The sequence below is a fragment of the Bombus pyrosoma genome, linkage group LG7, assembly GCF_014825855.1.
Source record: "Bombus pyrosoma isolate SC7728 linkage group LG7, ASM1482585v1, whole genome shotgun sequence".
Classification (NCBI taxonomy): Eukaryota; Metazoa; Arthropoda; class Insecta; order Hymenoptera; family Apidae; genus Bombus; species Bombus pyrosoma.
The window spans coordinates 14,100,327-14,117,059 of record NC_057776.1 but is presented as its reverse complement, the minus strand read 5'-3'; the positions used below and the strand labels follow the sequence as shown (position 1 = coordinate 14,117,059).

The window sequence follows — 16,733 nt, the reverse complement described above, 5'->3', positions numbered from 1 at the left end:
CGCGGCCGCGCTATAAATTCAAGTAATGACCGTTTATAGAAAATAATGGCGAAGCCGGCACGCATTTATCAGCCGCGTGCGTCCCCGGAATCTATTCGTTCATTCATGCGCCGCAGGATCGAGAAATAATTGAGTGGATCGCTCCTTCTTTCTCTCCGCGCCGCTTTCTGTCCGACGATTCGCTGTGTGTTTCGACCGAACGCGTTATAAAGGGTAGGCGAACGTATTATCGAACGATGAAAAAGAAAAGGCCGGCCAGTCGGTTCGAACTTTCTTTCTTCGTTCACGTTTTATGGAGTAAATTAATAGTTTTAATGAACTATAAATTATACGGGATACACACGGTGCTATAACCGAGAATGGAATGATCGTTGCGGGAAAAATGAAATTGATACTGCTCCGCGAGAGATTCTGTAACTTGCGCTTTCGCTCGTGGAGAAGGAGGCTTTTGACGAGACTTAATATCAGAACTATCGGTGATTAAAGAGTAAAATTTCTGTTAAAGAAATTATAATGGAAAGTATATGAGAAAATATATGGTGTAAGGAGAAGAACTAACTCTTAGCTGTATATTTTACATACGATTATTTAAATTCTCAAAAAATGCACTATCGTTGATTTGTACATTTTTCTGGGAGTTTCTTAGAGAGAAGAGTTTCTAGGAGCTTTCTACGACGATAATATTCACGCTTATTACGAATGAATTACATGTAACTTTTGGATAACCTGGGAAACCATTTATTATGTGAAATAAAAATAATGTAACCAACGAAAATAAAATAAACTCGTTGTTAAGGCTACGATTAAAAGAAGTAAGAGTATTCTAAATTACAAAAAAGAAGAAATTTATCCTAAAATATTAAAATCCGGCGCTCTCTATCGAATATATGCACATCACAAGACATCTCGTATATGCGAGTACATGCCGTTGTTTCCGATTAGGATGACTTTCCTATTCCCTTCGTATCTTTCATTAACCATTAAGTACACATACAAATGGCGAGTTAAAGTTACAGTGGTACAAATCGAGATTTTGAGATTCTAGTCACGTACCTCGACTCATAAAATTGTCATCCCTTTGATTTCATAATTACGTTATAGCTTTATTTTATTCTCGCAGCATACATTTTCACGACTTGAAAAAATATACGAATTACATATGTCCACGAATTATATGAAATATATGAATTTATAAAACAATAAACACAAAACACTATCTTACAAACAATAATAGCGCATTGATTTACACCACTATAATTCCTAGCCATTTATATATTATAGTGAACATAAACTCATATTTTGCTTTTCAATCACGTCCAGTAAAACTCATTTATTAAGAGTTCAACTTACACATTCTCGGCCGTCTTCATTGCTAATCTTCTCCTTCTCCTTCTTCCTCTATTCTCCGTGCTTATGACAAAATGCGAAAACGCGGTTCGCACAGCTGGCCCGGCGACGTCGCCGGAGAACCGATACCCCCGTCAGATAGAAATCGATGCGGAATCAGGTTGAATCTCCATTTACGTCTCACTCACCACACCGTCTAGCTATATCTGCACCGAGATTTCCGCGATTATTTATCCACGCTGCGCTGTGCGCACGGACACGCGGCACACCACGAGGTTCGCCAGGGGTCTGCAACCCCACCAATTCAGCTTCCAACCGCCCACGCTCTTTCACGAACGTGCACACATGCACAATTTATGCGAAGAATTCCGACCGCGCAGCTGCACGCTGTACTACGGCCGAGTGTCTGGATTCCAGCCGGCGGAAATACGAACGAGACCAACGATACGCTTTGATTCGCGGCCTCTTCCGGTTCGACGTGTGTCACACTCGCGATACGGAAACGTAGACGATCGAGGTCGAAAAATTTGGCTGATGCAAGTAGGATGGGGATGAGTGTGATTGAGGTTGCTCTCGGACGTTCTCGCTATGGTTTCTTGGAAATTATCAATTAACAGATTCGTAGGTGGAACTTGCTTATGGATTACAGTTACTCACGAAAATATTCGAACAAGTGCAGGGATTGTACATAAGTAGATATACTATGTGTCTTGTTATGAAATTCCATTAGCACCGTTATGAGACATGGTCATCGTGATTTATATTGATAAAGTTTGGAACAGATCTGAAAACATACGTAGAAGCTAGGAGATATTTTGTACAGATGTACGTATAGTTCGCAAAGATCATAAAAATATTTAGATGATCAAATATTCTTATCAACCACTGTGAGATTCGCTGATCTTGCGCAATAGGAAATTAGATTGGTGCTGAAATTGGAATGTATGCTGCTTGCTTTTTATATATTCAGGTATATTTTTAACACGACCTTGTAAATTATGTGTATAAGTATACTGTTTAATTTATATAACATTTACTTTTTTAAACACTTCAGCTTGGATAAATCGACGAAGATTAAACTAGGAAAACTTGTCGTTCTAAAAAACAGCTTCTCGTAAATTTCCATGGGACAGTCGATTAGTATTCACCCGTTCGATTAGCATTCATCCGGTCGATTGGATGAAACATAAAACACTCGAGCAAATTGCTACCATGCTCGGGTTAGTCGATTTTTCAGCTGTTTCTGTTCCACCTCGAAAAATCTTAAATTGCTCGTTGCCGTTAATCAGTCTGGCGGCCACTTCGCCACGAGACCAACCTTTTTAAGCTTTACACGCTCGTGCAAGCGTGTATCAATACATCGCTGTGAACATATAGTGAACCCTATTATGAGTGACGTTGATTGAATAATCGTATGTAATTATTCTAATCAGACTTCTCTACTCATGGCGCTGTTCTTCCTCGCTTCTTCGGGCTACAATGATTGTGATCAGGAGCTTCAACAAATGAACGCGAACTAAGCTGAATGGACGAAGGACGGCGAGTGGGAATTTTGTGGATGCTCGGAACGAGCTCATCAAAGATGTAGCTCAGGTGTGTTAAGACAGGAAAGAATATTGAAAGGCTAATTGGATCATTTTCGACCATTAACGATTTGGTATAATAAATTACTATTTTTACTGGTATGTGTAATTATTCGCAATATCTTGATTATTAAAGGAAGATAGGCAAATGAAGAGGAAGCTTTTCATTTCTAAAGGAAGATTTCGAAAAAAGATAACACAGATAAATGTATATATTATTTAAAGTAGCAGCAGGTTATTATTCAGCAAAGGTATAACAAAAGTTTCTTTAAAATTTCGCTGCAATATTCCTATATTAAATATATAACGTAAAAGGAAACGTAAAATAAAAATGTGAAACCATCGTACCAATTAACTTTCGAATAAGGCATGTATTTTACATACTTAAAATCGCAATTTGCAACACGTTTAATCTCCTTATCTACTTCGCAAAAAGTTCTCCTCGATCTTTCTCACGTGACACCCGTATCCATTGCGATACACAGCCATATACACGCAATTATATCGTATGACAAATTCGAAATAACAATCGTCGTCTATTACCCAAGCCATATACCAAATTACCAAGAACGATTTCTCATAGTATTTGACACGTTGCAAATCGGCCAGCACAAGAATCACGCAACCGAGTATTATCGGTTATAATGTAGCTGAAAACTCGCCAGGGAACGATGTGAAATGGCATAGAACGATGTTGGGCTAGTCGATCGTCCAATAAATCCGCCTTAAACGCTTTTGTTCAAGAACTATTCGCTGAAGTCACTTCCAGATGCATTGTGTCCTCGCGAAACGGCGTGTTGCGCAAAACGCAGCTGCGAATCGCGCAATTGAAAGCTCGCGGCTCGTTAGAGCGTTCGTTCTCTCGGCTAGTCCAACCCGCGCATAGTGCACTCTTTAGTTTTGTCATGGTGTTCCCTCCAAATCAGATCCACCCACAATTCATGTCCTTTAGCGACATGATATACGGCGCTTTTAACGGCTACCAAGCAACGAGACGTGATTCAGCGGCGTATATGCAAAGTACATATACCGGTGCCCGAGCAACGCCTCTTTAGGGCCGACTTGCACATTCGCTTTTCCCTGCGCCATGTTAATCCGCGAATGATTTACACGAGAAAACGTGTTACCGTCTAAGGCTACGGTTATAGCGGATGCGTAGTCGGACGAACTGCCGTTCTGACGAATGTAACATCTGAAGACTGGAACGCTCAAAAAAATTGCAAAAATTTACATGTACACATTTTTCATTAGAATAACATATGGAGTTTGTGCGAATATCAATCCGGCCGAGAAAAGAATCCATTGTAATTGTAGCATAAAGGAGCGTTAGACGATCAATATTATTGTCAACTTTTGTATTTAATATTGTTGATTAAAATAGTTAAAATTAAGATAAATAATAAATTCCAAAAGATGTATCCCTCGTCGTTTTCTGATATTCTCTGCTAAATAATGCAAAGTAAGTTCTTGTTAATACAAGAGAAGAAGGATGCAAAGAAACATAAAAAGTTGCGATACGATAATGACGAACGCAAGCCACTAACGACTTGTAATTGAAAGTGTCGCAATCGTTTCTTGCCTTACAGAATTATATTCGCTGAATCGTGCAATTCAAAGATAATCAGTACGCTGCAACGAGTCGTACGTGATATACAAGCTGAAATTCTTTTCTTTCGACCTGATTTGAACATCGTTAACGATTCGTATTATTCTGTACGCATTCACGTGAGATTTCATCACATTTCAGTAAAGCAAAGATAAATGAAGATACGTAAAACTAATTATCAACCTCTATATTTACTTTTCATATAAATACTCATTCTTTTATTGACAATTGACGAATAAAAAGTAATTAAACGTTACGCGTGAATAAAATTTCTCCAGTTTTAATGTTATGCTTCTCTTCAAATTCAAGCATCTCGTTTAGTGTCCGAATGTGATATTATAACTCAATAAAAATGATCGCAAATACAATGACTAGCGTTAAAGGGCATATTCAACGTTTTATCCTTTTTACGTTTTGGTTTAATAAAAATGTTGTTGAATTTACTGGAACGATGTGTTCTATTCAAAAGAAATTTTGACTCTGATTTGATAAATCATTGACAGACGATATAATTCAAATTATATGCATGTATTGCTCGCAAGATCACGTAAAATAATCTAAAGACTTAATATCTGCGCTTTATACACATAGCTTCGACAAAAAGTGGCACGGTACTTGTGTTACGTTATACCTGCATTACGTTATGAGGTATTAAATGAGCATAAAAATAAAAAAATTCGAAAGCCACGAGTATCTTTATTACGTAAAGAATCTTTATTGCGATCGTTAAATAGTTCGAACTAATTCTCGATCGTCGTAATTTTATCCCATAGACCAATACCGTTGACGTTCGGATCGTGCATACTAATTAACGATTACTATTCCGATGATCGTTAATCGGTACGTTGAAGATTAGTAGCGAAGATTATTAGTAGTAGCGCAAATCGCTAACAAAACAGCGAATGGTTATTTGAACCGATCATCTATACATGGCCGACTTTATAATTGCATGAAGACGTCAAGGTGGTCGATACTGATAAACCGTTCTTGTAAACCACCTTTCTTTCGATCCACCCAGAAGCTGCCACGAGGAAATGATCGCAAAAGGAAGACGCTTAAACCAGGAAAAATAAGGATAAGCGGGGCCATTGAGATTTAGAGTCGATCGCGAATAAATCTTTTCCTCCTCATCTTTATCTTACATTTTTCTTATTTTCTGATTTTCCTTCCTACGTATCACCCGCCCTTCTGTTTCTTCTTCTCTGCCTCTTTTCGTTTCCTTCACGGTTATCCTCGTCTGATTCGAGGAGAAGCCACAACATCCACGGTTATTAAGATGTTCGAACTGAAATATGGCGTCCAAAGGAAATAATTGCTCCTTTTCTCCCTCTATCGCCACGCTCAGATAGCCAGCTACTAATTTATGGCCTAGCTATTTCGAATTGCGAGTAGTACGTGCACTACGTGCTCTTCCCTTCGTAATCGAGACCCCTGCCGCGGTAGCTCTTGCCTTGGATCTCTTCTACTCCTTTTTCCCCTGCTTTTCGACGTTCCAACGTTTCTTTCCACTGGCTAGTTCACTCGGTACCAGGGAGAAAATTGTAGATCACCGGAGGAAGATTGAAGGCAGGAAATAAAATGGTACAGGGCATCTTATAAGTTAGATGCTGTGGAAAGGAAGTGATTTAGGTAATTAAGCGGTATGCACTGGAATTGACGTAACGATATGTCTCTGGAATTGTAGGAAGTAGAAAGTATAGTTAGCTTTTTGCGAGATGCATTAGAAGTATTTTGTATTTGCGGTGCGTTGTAATTGACATTGATTGAACGATACGTTTTGTTGAGATATAGATTTGAGAACAGTTTGCGAAATTTGTAGAGAAAGTTTTAAAGAAGACTATTTTTCCGAAAAATAAATTTCTAGGGAAATAGTTTTGTCAATAAAATTTAGTATTAAACAGTAATTGTATTAAAATGAAATTAATTCAGATGGTAAATGGTATAGTATTATCAAATTTTGATTGCAAAATTTATTTAATTGAAATAATTTTCATTGCCTCTTACTTCGAGCGAATTATACATTCAGTAGCTGCTATAACTTTGATATTCCGAATTAATTTAGAACATATATTATATAGTTTATTATACATACATACGTTCAGATTGTTATATTACTCTAAACATACATACAGTATCTTTTTCGTGATAAAATTTAATTTATTTTTCTAAATAATTGAAAAGCATTATGTCCCAATACTTAGAATTCTACAAAATATGATCTTAATTATGAGTAAATTTTCTTCTATAAATATCGTTATCATTATCCAAAGAAAGAGAGAAAGAGAAGCTTTAGAATTATCTCTAAGTACCATAAAATGCATTAAAAACTATGATTTTTATAGAGCCACTCTATTTATCAGTGACACTGTATTTTAAAATACAGGCCATCCATGATGCAACAAAAATATTTCCCTGTGCCATTTCTTCCACAGGCAGCAATAATTCTTCGGTAAACAGAAATAATAAAAAATAATGCATAGGAAGGGCTAGGCACTATCTTTCTTCTGAATCGCCAGATAAACCGCGAAGACGCTATTACATGTCCACATGTATCCGTTTAAATGTTCTTTGCCTATGGCTCGGATCGATATATTTATCTGTACTACTCGAAACGTTGTCGTTCTCAAGAAGATAGATCGCTTCTCAAGTAGGAGATTATTAAGTAACATTACTCGAGACTGTTTCGTCTGCCGTACGTTTTATCTACATGAGACAGACATCGTGTCCTTTGTCACAGAGTAAAAAAAACTTTCGCTTTCGAAGAAAACGAGTGACTCGCCTTTTCCCCAACATTTCGCTCTCTTTTTCTAACCGTTTCCCTTAATGTTCGACCGTCTCATTAATTCTGTGACGGAGGAGAAGAACCAAGGACTGGTGTAACTGTCCGCATGATAAATGCACACAGATAGTGCACCCTGGCTACCGTGCTACCATGCGTCTTACTTCTGTCTGAAGACCGAGTCATGAAACACGAGATTTCACGCATCTGGAACGAAACGAATGTGGCCTTGACGTTACGCCGAGATTCCACCCGACCAATTATTGGGCAGTTTGGGAAGTTCGTAACGAAATTTAGGAAAAATTTAAAAGATCGTAATTTAAAGTTAAAGCTCTTCTAATGTTAGTATATGTAGTTAGTGTAGTAATGTTATAATGTTCTAAGTATGAGCTTTGATGCTTTGATGTTATGTTATACGAATGTCTTATTGAAAAATGAGACCTCTCGAATCAAGAACAATAGTTGTTTGAAAGATCCGGATAAATAATCCTCCTACAGTGTTGATAAGTACGACATAGGTAGATACATTATGTTCATCGTCATAATTCTTTGGATTTTTTCGGTTCATCGGAGGCCGCAGGTGAACATTTCTGAATAAGAATGTTCGGATACTGTTTGATTAAAACTATAGCTAACATGTGGAAGTTTTACTATTTATCTTCTTCTTCCTTTACTGTAAATTTGACTTCTATTTTCAATTCATAAAATACTTTAAATTAAGAAAGAGTGTTACTAGGAAATTATAAGAAAGTAGAAATTCTACGAGAATTTATGAATTTAAAAATTTCTTCGTTATTTCACATCTCCGGTGTTTCGTAAATCGTAATTTTGAGTTTCTCTTATGAATAAAAGTTATTACAAATAACTTGTAAATAATGAAGGAAATTGAAACGTATTCCTGCGATTTTAATAACATAGTTTACGTTGAAAAAAGTAAATTCTGAATGTATCTTCTATTTTCCTCGTATTTCACTAATTTCTCAAATATCATGCTTCCATAATTCAAGATGTAATTACGAAAGAGAATTAGTAAGTCAATACTTTCTCATTAAATATTCCACAATAATCAATTGTCGATGTCAATTCGACCGATGGTTTAGTGTATCTATGCGCAGGATCAATCAGCACTTCGAGCTCGCAATCTCTACGACCGCATCTGACCCTTCAAATCTCCGAAGAGATCGCAAAAGTCATCGGGTACAAAGATTTATTCGCCATGATACACATTCTAAAACTCAGATTGAAACTTGATAATCTGTATTATTCATCACTTTCTGAGTAGACACGTTGCGAAAAATGTTAACCATAAATTAACCAGTATAACCAATAAATTTATAAATAATTGTACGATATTATTTCACCAAATGAACGTAGATTCAAATTGTACTAAATAATCTTTCTTCCACCGACTGAATAAAAAGAACGCAGCTAATTGTCTGTACAATTTTACTTTTTTACTTTCCAATACTTCTTCAACAAGAAAGCAAGTTGATAAAACGTTACTCAGTAATTTGTTTACAGGTTCGACGATATCGTAGCAAGAGAAAATCGAAAGTACAGGCTCACCGAGCAACGATAACGTCCCAGCTGTTCGATTTCAGCAATGGCAATACGGTTACATTATTAGAATAATCACCTTAAAACTCATGGCCGTTGTAATTTCAATCGAAGACGAGCAACGATGCACTGTTATTACGCGGGCTATCGAGGAAGATGTAAATCAGCCAGCTGTTCATCGCGGTTCAATATTCGATTACAAGATCGAAGGACCTATTACGATGGATTCCGAGCATCGAGACGCAAAAGCAACAGGAAACAAAACGAAAGGGAAGGGAGTAGAACGTAAAAGAATACTCAAAGTGGTTGACATCCGCCGCGAACCGCTTCTCGTTTTGAGGCACGGAGAAAACGACGAAGGAAAGTGGCGAATCGAGCCAGAATCTGCTATGGTACGGTTATGGTAATAAATATCGTTCGAGAAGGCTGGTATCGGTGGATCTAAGCGTGATTGTATGTAATGATAATCAGCAACCGTTTTACGACGACTGCCCAACCATAAACACTGCATCCAGCCGGCCAATTAACGGTTTCGACTAACTAAGAAATGCGCGTACACTCGAATACAGAGCGAAATCGAATTTTTGTCGTTTCTGTTGTCGAACAAGCATGATTCAATCTGGTTTGGATCACATTTCGATATGGAACGGTCGCACGAGGGTTAGAATATGGGGTGACTGTTCGTGACTGAATTTTCAATTTGGTGAAATTTGGTTTAGTTTCGGGTCTGATGAGCTGATTGGATTTTCTGCTGGATCACCTTTGTGATGAAAAAAGAAGTTAATTAACTTCACTGTGACAGAGATTGTATAGTATCGGTGTACGCTGGTGTAGGATGTGTGATAGGAATTTCAACATTAACGAAGATAATTCATTTTCACGTAAATGCGTAAAAATCAGCAATTTTCCCTAATCACGAGCCGCATCATAAAACTTGACGCAAGTTTGCATCACGAATTTGCTCGCAGATCACGGCGATCATCCTCGTAAGTTTGAACTATCGTTGAATCAGAGATACGGATAATTGCAAGCGTGGAGGGGCCAAATTACGCGAGCGATAATTCAAGCGTCTGCCTCTGATTTCCGTCATCGATTAACTTATCGTTCGATTGGACACGATTGAGCGCGGCTCGAGCGGAACGTTAAAGCTCCTTCGGTCTGTGGCGGCTAACTGGTTTGGTCGCGCGGTTTTTCATCGGTCCCGCTCGCTTGTTATTAGCGAGCAGCGTGGCATTAGCGCGAGCTCCGTAATGCCGCGTCTGTTCTAGTTACTTTATGTTAAGCGAGGGGGCCGAGGCAAGGACGGTAATTTGAGACCATTAACCGCGTCCTTGCTGGGCCGTTTAATCCCAACGAAATCCCGATTTCCATAAGTGGACGACGTAACGAACAAAAAGACACCGCGCTGGACATGCGACCTGTGAAAGTAGAATTCAATAGTTGTTGGAGATTGCCGTTGGGTGACGGGCAACGCGATGGGTGACGATGGACGTGTGGAAATTGTTCATTTAAGAAGAGTAAGTTGTAAAAGATGATGAACATTTAGCTTGATCGACGAAAATTGGTATATGTTGTTACAGATTGAAGGATGATGGTTACGATAGGTTTTGTTTAGAGGTTGGTGACTGCTAGAATATGGAAAATAATAAAAATAGATGAATTACATATAAGTAGAGTTTGGAATTAATTGTATGTAAATTAATTAAATGTAAAGCGTTTTTTACCACACATTCATCAAAAATTCAACAAGTCCTTACAGGGTTAACGCGAAACTTAATATCCGAAATTGTAAGACAGTTAAACTTAAGCTTAAAACTTTCGAATACTAGGTACATAACTTTGTGCAATTGAGGGATAGTAATTGAAATCGTATTTGGAGTCTATTTATAGTGTTGTCAATTTTCTAGAAAAATGATAGAAATAAGAAAAATATACTGTTCTGAACTTTTAGAAAATAGAAATTCTGGTGCAGAGAACTATAAATTACTTATCTATTTGGAGATGGAAGCAGTTTTTTCCTTCTGTTATTTAGCTAATAAATTGAAGATTTATAACCACTTGTTATATCCTTAGTATTAAAAATAGGGGTAAAGCAGCCGTTTTCTATTGCAGCGTTGCCCTTGCAAAATAGCATAATAAATATAATTAAACGGTATAATTTGCAAAAGTACAACTACAGTGACTTTATATATAAAGATTTTTCGCAGTTACCAGGCTGGAAAACAGCCATAATTTTATTTAATCTTTTAAATGTGTATTTTCTTCTTGTCAAATCTTGTATCCATTCAGACCCGAACTACCAATTCCGATTCTTAAGATTTATCGTTGCATACATTTGTAGTCGACGAAGATTTATTATAATTGATAGCAAATCTCAATAAATCAAATTTTATTCAGCCACGAATGCATCGCAATAATTGCTTTTCACCTTCCCATTTTCTTATTTTTGGTTAAAACACCGAGTAAAAGAAAAATTATTTTATAACGTCAATCGTAAAATAAATCTATGGGATAAAACTTATGACATCGAAACTATGGCACTTGAATCTTCTGGAAAATATTAAACTTTCTATAAATAAATTTTCTTCTATAACACGATCTTGTAAATTTTTTACTCTAATTCTTTTAGGGCATTAAGTTGGAATTAGGAGACAGTATTTAATTGAAAAAAACTACCGAACTATACAAAACCATAATTACACGGCATTTGCCAGAGTGGTTGCTCGCAAAATGGCCTACATACCCTTCCCTTTTCTTGTGTAAGTAGTAGCCAAAAGATAATCGTGTAATTTAGACGGGAATTGCCAAAGGTGGCGAAACGTGAAAATCTATTTGATGATAGTCCAGACGGTCGTTAACAGTTCTAGCACGAGATTGTGCCGGCTTATCTTCCGGTCGATCGATAAACCTGCTGCTCAATGGGCCCGGAAAAATTTAAATTGCGCGTGATTCGATCATAATCGTCCTTAATCGTTGGCACGCTATAATCGTTTTGCGAAACGACTTTCGCGTGATTTTTATTCTTTCCTTCCTTTTTCATCGATTCTCTCGATCGCGACGTTGGAAACGATTCGACGTTATGATGAAACGTGTAGCTCGTGATACGATAGGAAGATGATATGGGATCTTTGTGTGTGAAGCTGTGAAGATAGAGATACGGTGAAGCGATCGATGTATTCGAAAGGAACAGTATGTTATACAATGTTAGTGGCATGAAAAAGATTCTTTTAAACAAAATTATAACATGGTTGAGTGGTTCGGACAGGTAATTGTAAGAAGGGTATCTAATTATCTTAGTTGTTCGCTGTTTTTGAAACTTAATTGGTGAAATTAATTTAAAGTGGCCTGTACTTGTACTTTGCAACGACCGTACTTGTTCTTTCTATCTAGATAGCGTTTAGTTACGCGTTTCGATTTTATAGATGGAAATTTTATAGGGAACTAAATTTTTGTAATTACTGTAAGTATAGTTTTGCAGTTAAGTACGTATCTTTGGAGTTAGTGTTTATATTCTTTTAGTGTTTTGCTTTTTCAATTGTTTTACAGGTAAACATAAAGAGATTTTTAGAAATAAACTTATGAAATTTTAATAGAATATGTATATATTTTTTCTTCTGATCAACAAAGAAAAGTAAGTCACATAATTATAAAATAAGTTACATAATTCCATAACACTGCGTATGCTAAGGAAAGCACGATTTCAATTCATTTAATTTACATTTCAAATAATTGGATTTTGCTCAACATAGGTTGATGACATTAACTATGTATGAAACTAAATGTCGAGAGATACAAATAATTATATAAAATAAAATTTTTTGATTCAAGACATTACTGTTACCCGTTACTGTTACTAATTTTTGATATGCGGTAGATCCGATGTATCCAAATAATGAATTTCATCGTACATAATCACATAAATCACTGATTCAATATAATATGAAACTTTATAAATTTCATTTTAAGAAAGAGTCTTTGGTTTAGAATATAAAGTGCATCCAGTGCTTCAAACGTTACAACAAACACTAAAAATCAGTGCATCTTTGCCCTTATTTTTAACTAGAATTACTAACTTTTAATATCTATTTTTAAATATATTATATAATAATTATAATTAAAATCATGTAATCGCAGCAATAAATGGAACATTCATGGACTGGTATCCAAAAAATTTCATTTTAGCCATAATTCGAGATTTGGTAACATTTTACAATACGTGAAAAAATGATTATAGTTTATAATTGTTAAAAACCGAAATACATGATATTTGTATATTAAAATAAAAGGTGGTAAGATTGGACAAAATACCGAATTATATGAAGTATATTAAAAGCTAGTAGTCACGGTTATTAGTTAAGTTTTGACTTACTTATAAGTAAGTTTCTTAAATATTTCTAATAATTTTTTATGAATATTAAAAAATTTCTTAAATACGTCGGTTCTACCGTATATTATAATATTCAAATTCTTTAAAATTCGTAGATCTTATATCACTTTGTACATGTTTGCGTTGTGTCTTACATCTTGGATATTGGCGATCGTTACCGAAAAAATTCCATATCATTAAAGATTCGTCAGATTGAAGAGCTAAAAAAAATATGTACATCCGCTTGTTAATTTCCTTGATGACGTTAGAATTATTTATTTACGTAAGAACGGAGTTACGATAATTTCACAAAGTTCACAAACTACATGGCAGTACTACAAACAAAAACATACAAATTATAGAATATTAAATTGTTAGATTCCTTCTTTAACCATTATCCAAAGACACATGTTTCCGAAACTTTTGTAGCTTCCTAGCTGTTAACATTTTTCAACTAATTTCTTAAGTCTTTTTGTGAAGAAATATGTATCGATATTCGACAGAAACAACTGCATTCTTAAAACCACAAAATAACCTGACTAAACAAACAGTATAAAAACCAATAATTTAGCGCGAAAACTAAGAACTCTCCATATCGCTGCTTTATACGCTGTTGATAATGTCACAACTCAAGAAATGTGAAAGCTTCAAACGAGAGGCTCCTCAAAATTTATATTTTTTTAAAATACTAAATGCAGGCCTTATTACTTTAACGTAACTGTCCCCTCACGGAAAACTGATTATAAATATTCATGATAAAATAACCGTGTTGCATGATAAAAATAGAAACGTAACGTAGACCTTGTATGCAATAAAAGCAAATTAAAAATTTTGTCAGTTGTGTAGCTATCATTGCCAAGCAGTGATATGATCATACTTCCCACTCGAAACCTGTCTACCAGATATTCAAATTCAACGTAGGGGCATCATATAACATCAAAGGACATAATACTAGCATAGTACTCACAGAGAGCATTCTACGGAACTCATAATCGATAACGATCGATCACAGTTACAGAAATAACACCAGGTGCAGATACCATGGGACTTAACGAATTTTTATAGTTTAATATTACGTCTAATAATCTTCTTCTCGTTTCATAAATCACTAGACGCTTCGAATACGAAAGCCTTATTACGTCTAATACACGTGACACTTATTACAGATCCAATTACGATTTCACAGTTTCATCGAATAATAAAATAAACGAGAGGATTCTCACGTACCTAATTGCGTTTGATCAGAATTCCACATAATGGCGTTGATTCGCATATCCTTATCCAAAGGTATCTCGTCCACAATGCGATCGAGGCTCGCGAGAACCGGTATCGCAGTGCATGCGTCATTATGCCGCTCCGCGTACGACCAGTGAACGACAAGCTCACCACTGTGCTTATTCCATATCATATTCTTCACGATACCTTGGAACCGGACGTCGCGATAAGTCGGTGTACTTAACCTGTTCATGTCCCAAAGGGTCAACGAAGCGTCACCCAGGCCACCGCCTATGCATAATAAACCACTTTCGTACGGGTGCCAAGCTAAAGCCTGAATATAATACATAATTCATTTTAAACAGTGTCCAACTTTGTAGAGGATAAAAGTGTTCGTGTGTAATGAGAGATATCGACTTACTAGAATAGGCTCGTAGTAAAGAATGTCAATGTGCACGATAAAACTTGGCCACTGGAAAATCCGAACTTTCCCTTCTATCGCCGAAGTTGCGAGATATCCATAATTCGATGAAAATGCGATCGTTAAAATATTTGAAGAAAACGCGGGGAACGAATTAACGACCTTGCCATTCTCAGCTAAATATACCATGATCATACTTCGGTCAGCACTGCACAATATTCAAGAAATTTACATATAATTTATATCCATTTTCTAGCTAATTACAAACGAAATATAAATGAAAGTAAACATCCTACTGACAGCACTCTGAACTTTGTTAACTTATTGAAATACCTACTAAACTGGTCATTAAATTGTAATAATAATTGAAGATTGAGTAGATTTATAAGTAGATTTATGCAAATTCATATCTTTATGAACACAAGTAGAAAGATAAGATCTAGGGAAAGATTCGATTCACTTATTAGATTTTATAACGAACATAAATTGTAATGTTAACGACAAAGTAATAGAATAATTAAAAAGTGGCTCACGGCAAGGCGACGCGAGACCGCAGACGATCGACAAGTACATAATTGTGGTAAGTAAATCAATGACATTTATCAAGCCAGATCAGATCGTAATAAAACGTCGTTAATAGATTGAAATGATATTCGATGATGACTGGTCGTTCGCGTTTATATTATATTTATGCAACAACCACAAATCTCTGTATAGATAGATACTACTCACGTGACGGCATGTTGGTCATTCTTAGACCAGCAGACGCAAGTCACGTCACTATCGCACGTGGCTGTCGTCCAAATCGTCTTCTGCTTATCTGTACAGTACAGTTTCACAAACGACTGAGTGCATATCAACAGTTTATTACCTGGACAGAAATGTAAAATTTTCTTGTGAGATATTGCCAATATTAATTGCAACAATGAGAAGACTACATACCTACATAAGTAATTGATAATTGGAATTAGAATTATTTTAATGTATACACGATCTCTTTGTTTGTGGATTGAAAGAATTTAAAATTTGATATTAACTTCTCATTTAAGTATTTTGTTATAGCGTTATAACTTACAACTCGCAAGTCCATGGATATTTGAATAATGGATTTTGGATATGGTATATCATATTTGAAATACTATAGAGAATTTCCCAAATTTATTGGAATCTTCAATCTAATCTATTGTTTCTAAATATCAATCGGTAGATAGCGAAAAGGAATGCAGAATTTTGTAAGTCGATAAGTTTGTAGCCAGGAAATCTCAAACACGTTTATTTTTTAGTTTCGCAATCGATATAATAAATTAGATGTGGTATTAGATTGAGATTATTTATTTTGAAATAATGGAAAATTTAATTTTGTCCGGATACTCAATAATAAAGTAAATAAATAAAATATGTATCTAACTCTTGCAGCTATGTTCAATGTAGGCAGCTTCAGCTTTCAATTTTTAATAGATTTAATATGCGTAATAGACTCTTTAACACACCAGTAATTATATATTTTGCGTAGCGTTACCTACCAGCGTTATTCCATTTTAATGAATCAACATTATGTATTTTCAGGCATACCGAGTCCATAATATCAGATTTGTATATACTGTAAAATTTCACCACATCGTCAGTTGCTACTGCGATTGCATTTGCCGAACTCCAATCAATTCGTCGTTTCTGATACTCTTAAAAACAAAGAGTAAACATAATTTGAATAAATTTTCTCAAACATATTCCGTGCATTGTATACTACGGTGTAATCTAGTATAATAATATAATATTATAGTATAGAGTACTATAAACATCTCTAAAACATACAAACTAAGGAGTACATGACTTAATCAAGATCTTTAATAAACAGAGAG

The 16,733-nt window shown here is 35.7% G+C and overlaps 1 protein-coding gene across 2 annotated transcripts in view; it reads right to left on the bottom strand.

Moving 5' to 3' along the window:
• Positions 1-7,472: 7,472 nt before the first annotated feature.
• Positions 7,473-16,733, bottom strand: part of LOC122569134 (protein cortex-like) — a 255,995-nt gene continuing 246,734 nt past the window's right edge. The window contains exons 4-8 of one of the 2 annotated variants that reach the window (XM_043729688.1): positions 16,398-16,553; positions 15,607-15,745; positions 14,875-15,082; positions 14,466-14,787; positions 7,473-7,522 (exon numbers count right to left, since the gene is read on the bottom strand). In XM_043729688.1, the coding sequence (XP_043585623.1) occupies positions 7,515-7,522; positions 14,466-14,787; positions 14,875-15,082; positions 15,607-15,745; positions 16,398-16,553 (833 nt within the window). In that variant the 3' untranslated portion in view covers positions 7,473-7,514. Of the gene's footprint in view, positions 7,523-12,492; positions 13,460-14,465; positions 14,788-14,874; positions 15,083-15,606; positions 15,746-16,397; positions 16,554-16,733 lie in introns of those variants that run through there. The other variant, XM_043729687.1, reaches the window with a different exon arrangement.